This window comes from Alligator mississippiensis, chromosome 3, assembly GCF_030867095.1.
Source record: "Alligator mississippiensis isolate rAllMis1 chromosome 3, rAllMis1, whole genome shotgun sequence".
In the NCBI taxonomy this organism is placed as follows: Eukaryota; Metazoa; Chordata; order Crocodylia; family Alligatoridae; genus Alligator; species Alligator mississippiensis.
In genome coordinates, this window is record NC_081826.1 from 299,904,882 (window position 1) to 299,913,915 (window position 9,034).

Consider the following 9,034-nt stretch of genomic DNA (forward strand, 5'->3'; position numbering starts at 1 on the left):
ATCCAGGGCAAAACATGCAGTGGGCCACCTGCCATCAGCACAGATTCATCGCTGGAGGGGAGATGTTTCATAGGCCCAAGCTGCTGTGGGCACTGAGGGCTGATGCTGCCTCGACAGCCCCCAAAGAGGCTTCCCCCTGCAGAGCCATCCCCTCCAGAGCTCTGCAGATGGATCGACTGAAACCTAGAAGGCAAAGGGTTGTTTTGCACGGCAGGATACAAGGAGCAATGGCACCTTTGCTGGAACAGCGGGCGCTGTAGCTGTTAAATGAGAGCACGCTGTTAGGACAGGGCCTTTGAGACGAACTTTGCCGGTGCGTAATGATGGTGCCAGCGATGGCCCGGTGCAGGCACACCCTCCCCTTGCCCACCACCCCACCTCCATGCGTACAGCACTGGATAATGGATGGGTAACAAGGGAACTGGAGTCAAGTCACTGCCTACACAGAGGAATCATCACGCAGTGACCACGCCAGCCCATTCCTCTGTCCTCACAAACAGGAGCTGCCTGCATTGGGCAGGGATGGGCGCGAGGAAGCAGGACTGGCAATTGTCACAGTTTTGCAGCTACATTTCCTCAAAAAGGATCAGAGCTGGGGCTTCCCGGGGGGGCAGACGTGGGGAGAAGCCTGTGTTAACTGCTGGGCTCCCCAGGGGAGGTGAAATTCTTCCCAGAGCTGATCAACAAATCAGTTCCTTCGCTGGGTTTTGGAGCCATCAGAGCTCATGCAGGACAGAAAAATAGAAACTAAAGTGCAGCCCCCGTTTTAGTCTCTCTAAACCAACCCCCCCCAACGCACAGTCGAGAGTAGTACAACCGTTTCCTGAACTGCAAACACAAACAGTCTGCAGCCAGGATTAACAGGCGCTACCCACGACGTGGCAGGCCAGCAAACAGAGATGATTGTACGTGCTATTTCAGGACACGGCTGTCTTTCAGAAGGGCAAATTAGCAATAAGCTGGAATGGTTTCGAGCCCTAGGGCAATCAGTACAGGAGCAAGTAGCCCGAGCAGGCAGGCGTTTGTGCCCGTTTGCTCTGACACTTATTACTTGCCGCTAAACTGCTAATTCGTTAATAAAAACCACCTGGGTCCTAGATCTCAGGGTGCCAGGAGCAGCATGCCTCTGCTGAAGATGATGGGCAAGTCAACTCAACTGGCTCTTCATCTCCTGAACGTCTCCAGCCAGTCAGCCGTACGCCTTGCTGCACTTCTGGTGGAAGGCACTCACATATATATTTCATGACTAAACAGTCTCAAACTCCCAAGTACCTTGTTGAACTGGGGCATGAAGCAGGGAACAGCCCAGCCAGTGGGAATTATCTGCACACTTAAGCAGATGCTCGTGAACTTGGCTGACTGCAGGACCCAATTTGCATGAATTGTGCTTTGGGAGCTCATGGCAGCGGCTCAAAAACACCCCACAAGCAGCTAGCGAAAACAGGGGCCCCGTTTATTGAAACGTGTCTGAAAACGGAACGAAACCAACCCCCACAGAGCTGCGTAAGCAGCTTCCCAGTCTCCCAAGTTTCTCACGTGCCAACACACGCTTGGCAGCTTCTCGCGCAAGTAAACGTGAAGAGTCAATGCTGGATGAAGTGTGGGATGGAGACGGGTCTCAGGATTACTCGTGCTGTCCCTAGACCAGGAATCTGAGTTGAAGGGTATCTGGTTTCTGACTGCCCCGGCTCTTAGTAAAGCCACTCAAGCTGGAAGCAAAGGGGATCCACGTCAGTGGGGCATCTCCAGGTCACGCATTTCAAGACAGGCGCGATGTTGTTCCACCCGCCTTTGTACGTCCGCCCCACAATACAATTGACTTATTATTTCGTGGTAATGGAGCCGGGCTGTTGATACCTGAATGGAGCGCTTGTGTTAGGAGAGGTGAGAGCCACCCCACAGAAGGGACTGATTATTGCATAAATCTTCACTTTCTGTACCGTTGAGCTGCAGCGATAAAAAGTGTTGCTATCATGACGCCTCAGGCAAGCTGGGAGGGGGCTAACAGAGGAACACAATGGCTGCTACGGGGCCTGGAAAACCTTCACGTCCTCACAAAGGGATCTCATGCAGTTCACGTCTTCCCAGTACTGATTTATGTGTTTGTCCAGTTGCCCTGGCAGTTTTCCTGGGAAGAAGGTGCTTTTGGCGGGTCCCGAAACAGTCCTGCCTGCCTTCAGAACTGCTGCAAGAACACCTTAAATAAATCTAAATGAACAAAAAACCCCCGCTTCGCTGCACACAAAGCTGGGCTGTCCTCACTCCGGACAAAACAGGTCAGAAAACCTTTCGGTGTTTGAGGTGAAATGCTGGGGAAGGAGACTGAAACGCGCGTGCTCTGGGCCCCACTGAGAAGTTTCTTGACGAAAAGAAAAACTCTCACATTCATCTCAGGAACAGCTCAGTGCTTAGGCTTCAGTCCAGTGTCCCTAGTCCCAACCTCCAAACGTTATTAAGTCTCCAGTGGAAAGAAAAACCAACTAAAGATTTTTTTAATGTTAAATAAAGAGGCAACTTTTTGTTCAATAGTGAAGGTAAAACAGCAGTAAAGGAAACCAGCTTTTGGCTTTGGAGTTTGCCATTAGCAGTTACAAAAAGCAGTGTAATACTGAGATAACCTCTGCACGAACCAGCCCTCGACTCCCCGCGAAACGCACGTAAACATCCCCATTGCACAGATGAGGAAACCGAGTCACGGAGGAGAGGGGAGCAGTCCAAGGTCACAGGGCATCGCTGGCAGAACCGAGAGAGACCCCAGTCCTCCGTTCAGAGCACTTGCCTGTCTCCAAAGGATGAACACAACACACCCTGAAGAGGGACCTCACAGCTGCAAAGGCTGCTGGTTGGTCCCACCCGATAAAACTGCACTGCAATCGCTGACTGGGGGCAGCTGAAAATACCACCTAAATCACAGCTCGGAGTGCAAACACACAGCACCTGCCACCATCCACCTCCAGCAAGGACGGAGGGTGCACTAGTACTGGGCACTGCATCCTAAATCTTCCAAGCGAATGTCAGACTAGCTTTGAGAGGAGTCTGTATTCACAACAGCTTGACCGGATTGCTTTTCACACCCCATTTCCTTCCCTCCCTCAGCTGACCTACGTTCCAGCCCTGTTGCATCAATGACCTTGGCATCACGTGCTGAGTGTTAGTGTTCGAGGAGCCAGTGTGTTTTCTCATCCCGTCGGTTGCTTCTGTGAACGTCTTTGCTTCAGGGCTTTTTGCAGGACTCCCCACGCTCGCCAACAGATCTGGGGTGCTTTCCTGTGCTGCCGGTCCCCCTGCCCGCCCCCTGCTTCCTCTTCATTTGGCCCTGGGATTCTGCCGCGAGCGTCTCAATCCAGAAGGCCTCGAAAGAGCCTGGAGCCTGATAACCAGGCTCTTGGGGATCGAGCGCATCTTTGCTCAGCAAGATGCATATGGCAGGGATGTTCCTCTTCACTGTCAAGGTGTCGAGGCCCGCCTCGGGCACGATGGGCTCCCAAATCTCTTCAATCTGTCTGAAGAGCACTTTGGTGACCTGGTGGAGTTCCTTGAGCCTCCGCTTCATGATTTCCACGCAGGTGATGGTCTTGCCGACAGCTTTGCCCGAGCCAGTGAAAAGGATCTGCCTGACAGCGTCCGCCTCCATCTTGCCGATGGCATAGCCCATCAGGTTTCTGATCTTGCTGCCGTCCTTCACCTTCATCTCGATAATGTCTGAGGGCAGGTTGGAGAAAGGCAGAGGACAGGGCTTCTCCACAATCTTGCTCTTTTTATAGTTCTCCATTGCTTCCAACACTGCAAAGGAAAGCACAAATTGGTGATTATCTCTTAATCATGATTCATGAGGCTGTCTTAGAGGGATTCGTCTGTTCGTTCCTAGCCTCGTGCCAAGCAGCCTGCGGGGAATCACTGCTTAGCACAACATGCTCCGACTCTGGACATGGTTGAAATACCTACCCGAAGTCAGGAATGGCAACGGTGCTTTAATCCATAAATCAGGTATTTATATTGTGTTGCCTAAAGTGCTACCACATGCTCTACAAACGAAGGAAAACAGTCCCTGCCTTTCAGCCATTCGCCCGAGAGCCATCAGACAGTTTCCAGCACTTACAACCATATGGCATGCAAGCGAAGAGTAATCCCAGACATCCCAAATGCCTCCGCTTCACATAACTCCCTTTTTAAAATCTGCTGTACAGGTGTTTAACTAATCAGACTGGAGAATTTAATTACAGTCATAACTTAATTGGATGCTGTCAAAGCTCAGGGCCAGGGATTCTGAGAGAAGATGGTCATGCAAAGCAGTAATAGACATGCTTTAATTAAAACATGCTGAGGTATTAGATAACGCGCTGCAGATACATTTGGAGCCAATCATTCTCCTGCATTTAGCCCAAGCAGTCGCCCGTGGGAGATGCAACAGGAGAGCCAGAAGCTGAAGAGAACCAGCGCTGCTAGGTTTATTTGCCCATTGTAGCCTATTTTGTTTGGACTGTAAACCTCCCGAGCCTTACGCATACGTCCAACAGCTGGAGAAATGGTCTGAAATCAAACGGACGAGATTCAGCAAGGACAAGTGCCAAGTCCTGCACTTGGGATGGAAAACCGGCGCGCACAAATACAGACGGGGGAGCGAGGGGCCGGGCTGCAGCGCTGCAGAGAGGGACCTGGGAATGAGTGGGCCATAAGCTGAATAGGAGCCAACAGTGCGCTCTCGCTGCAAAATAAGCTGTCTCCTGAGCTGTACAAACATGCAAATCAAGGCCGGCGATTCTTCTGCTCCGTTCAGCACCGGGGAGGCCTCCCTTGGGGCCCCGTGTCCAGCCTAGGGCTCCGCACTTGGAGGAGGACGGGGACAGTTTGGACGGAGTCCAGGGAGAGTGACAGAAACGACGGGGCCTGGGCGGCGAGGCTGGCGAGGACAGGCTGAAAGAGCTGGGGGCATTTAGCCTGGAGAAGAGAAGGCTGGAGGGGGGTTTGATCAGTTTGCAAATCCCTGAAAGGCGATGACAGGGAGGATGGAGGTGGGCTCTTCTCCGTGGGGGCAGGGCTAGGAGCAACGGGCTCAAGCGGCTGCTGGGGAAACTGAGGCTGGAGACGAGGAGGAACTTGCAGACTCGGGGGGGTCAGGCCCTGGGACAGACTAACAGATGCTGTGAGCTCCCCATCCTCCGACGTGTTCAAGAGCAGGGTGCACAGACCTGTGCCGGGGGGGGTTAGCAGGGGCCGGACTTGATGGGACCCCATGAGGTGCCTCTCAGCTCAGCTTCCCTAGGACCCTGCCAATTACAGATCAGCGGTTCTCAGCCTCCGCAGACTCGAGAGAGACTCAAGGCCCCCCTGGAAGATGCCAGATCTCCGCTCCCATTCACTTTTTCCCCCCATTATGGAAAAATATTATCGCAATTTATAGAAATCCTAAAGCAGCGGGGGGGGGGGGGGGGGGGGGGGGGGGGAAGGGAGCAGATGTCAGGTCCAGTCCAACCCCCGCCCGAGGCAGGCTCGGCCCCGCGCAAACCCGCCAGCTAAACCGGACGGCCGAACCCGCCACGCGTAAAGCAGGGGACCCGGCACCGCGCGTCCCGCCGCTATCACACGCAGTCGGAGCACGGGGGGATTGATCCCGAGCCCAGCGCAGCGTGGGGCGAGACCCTCCAGCCAGGGCCCCGCAGGAGCATGGGCACAGCCCGGCCCCGACTGCAGCCAGCAAGCCTCCCACAGGGGCTTAACCCCCTCCCACGTAGCAGGAAGGGGGGAGGGGGCAACCCCCACAGCAGAGCACGGCCATGCACTGGCCAGGGAGCAGGCGCCTGGGGCGGGAGTCACCAGCGCCAGGGGCCCCGACCGATGGAACCGCCCGAGGACCCCCCCATCAATGGAACGGCCGGAGGGACCCCCTGAACAATGGAACCGCCCAAGATCCCCCCCCCCCCACGGATCCATGGGACCGCCTGAAGAGCCCCCATGAATCAATGGAACCGCTCGAGCCCCACCCCCCTCCCGGATTAATGGAACCGTCCGAGGGACCCCCCCCAACGAACAGTGGAACCGCTCGACCCCCCCCCCCCCCCCGGATCAATGGAACCGCCCCGGGAATGAGTGGAACCTCCCGGACCCCCGCAGGACATCCGCGGGGCCCGGGGCATGAATGGAACCTCCCGCCACCACCCCCCGGCGGGGCAATGGCGCCGCCCGTACCCGCCCCCCCCCCGGGTGACAGCCGCGGAGACAGCCGCGGGGCCCCGGGAAGCGTGCTCAGAGCCCGCTCTCACCACTGCCGCCGCCAGGCCTCCCCGCCGCAACACGGCGACCACTTCCGGTGAGGGGCGAACACGCATGCGCACTCGGCCCGTGGCGAGCCCGCCGAACAGCATGCGCGTGCGCGAAGGCGGGCCGCGAGGGCGCATGCGCGAAGAGCGACCCGCCCCCGCCCCTACTCCTGTGACGCAAGCGGCGCCTCCGGCGCGGAGCAGCGGCTCCCCCTAGCGGGCGTCCCCCGCGCGCACAGCGGGGGCTGAGGATGGCGCAGGTCGTGCGCCTGCCATGGGCCGCCCGGCGCGGGGAAGGGGCCAGGCGGTCCCGTGCCCCCACCAGGCCCTCTGCTGCTGCACTGGGGCAGGCAGGGATTTCCCTCTGCTCACACTGGTCCGAAATGGGGGGCTTTTGCCTCCCTCTGCAGCAGGGGCACAGTCCTGCCTGGGTCCACTGAGCACCTCTGGCCCCCTTTGCAGCGGGACGTTGGCTGCCGCGGCCCCTGCTGCCCGTGGTGGGCTCGGGTGCGACGCCCGGGGCTGTCAGGGTGACTAGTCAGCCAGGGGGGTGGCCCGGGCTGGGCTGGACGTGACCCCTGCTCTGCAGGCCTCCTGCAGCCCCGCGGCTCTAGCACTCAACCAACTCAGCAACAGCCCCCGGCCTTCATCCTGACGAACCATGGGCGACTCCGGGCGCAGGGGCAGCAAAGGCTTTACCTGCAAGGAGGATGCCCCCACGCGGGTGCCCGGCTCTCCCTCCTCTTTGCCCCACAGCTCCCGCCGAGGGCCGGCGGCTGCGGCAGGTGTCTCTGCAAGTGGCAGGGGATGCTCCTCTTCCGTGAGCTGCGCTGGATGCCACCTGGTTTCCAGCTGGGTCCCAGGCTGTTAGCCTGACCTGCGCTGCCAATGCTGGAATAAGCCGTTCCCATCTCCGCTCTGCTCCCCCGGGGCCGTGTCTCGGGCATTTCCGCAGCGCTGGCACCGCAGAAACAGATTCCAGCGGTAGCTTTCCTGCAGCGACAGAAATGCGAGGGCTCTTCGAGGCCAAGCAGGGCCCTTACAGCCGGGCACAGGCTCTTCCAGAGCCCCGCTGCAGCAGCACCATCAGCTGGGGACTGCCTCGCACGGGTGCACGAGGGGACGTCTGTTCTCTGCCAGGCCTGCAGCTCCCTCTCGTGGGTGGTCGTGGGGCCGGCTGGAGGCACCGTGCGTTGGAAGTGCTGCCGCTCAGTTCACAGGCTCTGCAAGTGCAGGCTGGAGGGGAAAAGGGCCAGGCCCTGGGGTCTGTGCCCCACCCAGGGCCTGGCTACCAGGGAGAAGAGACTTCAAGCCCACAGAGGAGCCAGTCCAATAGGAAGAGGCGTCCAGGTGACAGGCACCAGATCTGAGCTGGGAGGATCAGTGTAGAGCCGGCTCCTGGGGCTGACTGTGCAGCGGTTTGATGCTGCCCTTGCAGAGGAGCTCGTGTGTGCCCACGGCCCAGCCCCCTGGAATCGCTCCAGCTGCAGGCAGCTCTGCATGGCTGTGGGGTAACAGCAGCCTGGGCCCCCCCCGACATGCCTCCCAGCCCCCGAGCAGGGTGCTGCACACGCCAGGGAAAACACGCTCCCTGCACGCACCAAGGAGGGGGATCTCACCAGACATGACACAACCCCACACCAGCCCCCTCCAGCCCGTCGGCATGCTAGAAGCAGAGACAGCTACGGGCAGGCCCCCTGACCGCACAAAGATCCGGTCTCTCTGCTGCCACTCGTTAAGTCCTGACACATTTAACTCTGTTGGGACCAGCATATTCCAGTCTGCAGGGACAAGTGGATTCCCTAAAGCTGGGCTGAGTCACATGTTGACCAGGCCTTGGTAGCCCATGAGGCCAGCCTAAGGCCAACTGGTCCTAGCCAGTAGGACTGTTGCTGCTGGTCCTCAACCCAGATGCCCACATACCAAACCAGGGCAGCTGGGGCAGCCTTCCACTAGAGCCTAGAGCAGAACTTGTAGCTAAAGCTAAAGCTGCAGAGCACCTGCTTTGGTCATCACACCAGGCTCAGACGGCAGCACAGCAGCGTAGCAGGCAAACTGAGTTATGCTATGGCTATTAGCCACGGTCGAGGCCCTCCCAGAACTAAGCAATGCAATTGTACAAAGTGCCTTATATAAGGCACTGGAAACAGTGAGTGCTGCGATTGGTACAGTCAGCGAAACCAGGTACAAGTTTCCCTAAAAGAAAACGAAACCAAAAACCGAGTAGGATTGGAGTACCTTATTTAAAAAGATACGGTATGGGACCCAAGGATTGGACAATTTGGGATGAGAAAGTTACAAAAGTAACGAACAAAGAAGGAAAAGCGTGTGTTTGTGCTGTAACTCTGGGGAGACAGGCAGCCATGGTTCTTTTCTTGAATAGCTGAAAAGCCAGAAACAAACATCCCACACGCCCAGCGGAGGACTCGAGGCCAGTACTACTGGTGGGGGAGGTTTGCAGCTGCTGCTGCCTCCTCGGATCCGACCATTGCTGTGGGATGCCTGGCTCGGTGCCTAGGGAGCAAGCTGGCTGGAGCTGGGGGCACACGAGGGCATGGCGATGCTGGCAGGAGCAGCGGGAAAGCTGCGCGAAGCCCATTTCCTTCCCTTCAGCACATCAGCAGGATGGAGAGTTCTGACCCCCACCCAGGGTCAGCCCGTGGACCTGAGGGCAGGTAGGTGGGCTGTAGCTCTGCAAGTGGCACGTGATGCTCCCACTCCATGAGCTGCACTGGATGCCACCCAATTTCCAGGTGGATCCTAAGCTGTTAGTCTGA

General features: G+C 57.7%; 1 protein-coding gene across 1 annotated transcript; it reads right to left on the bottom strand.

Moving 5' to 3' along the window:
• Nucleotides 1-1,432: 1,432 nt before the first annotated feature.
• RPP25L (ribonuclease P/MRP subunit p25 like) lies at nucleotides 1,433-6,350 on the bottom strand. Its single transcript, XM_014597899.3, has 2 exons — nucleotides 6,261-6,350; nucleotides 1,433-3,783 (listed from the first exon to the last, which is right to left on the bottom strand). The coding sequence occupies exon 2, from the start codon at nucleotides 3,770-3,772 to the stop codon at nucleotides 3,215-3,217; it is 558 nt and encodes a 185-aa protein (XP_014453385.1). The 5' UTR covers nucleotides 3,773-3,783; nucleotides 6,261-6,350; the 3' UTR covers nucleotides 1,433-3,214.
• Between the last annotated feature and the right edge of the window lie 2,684 nt (nucleotides 6,351-9,034).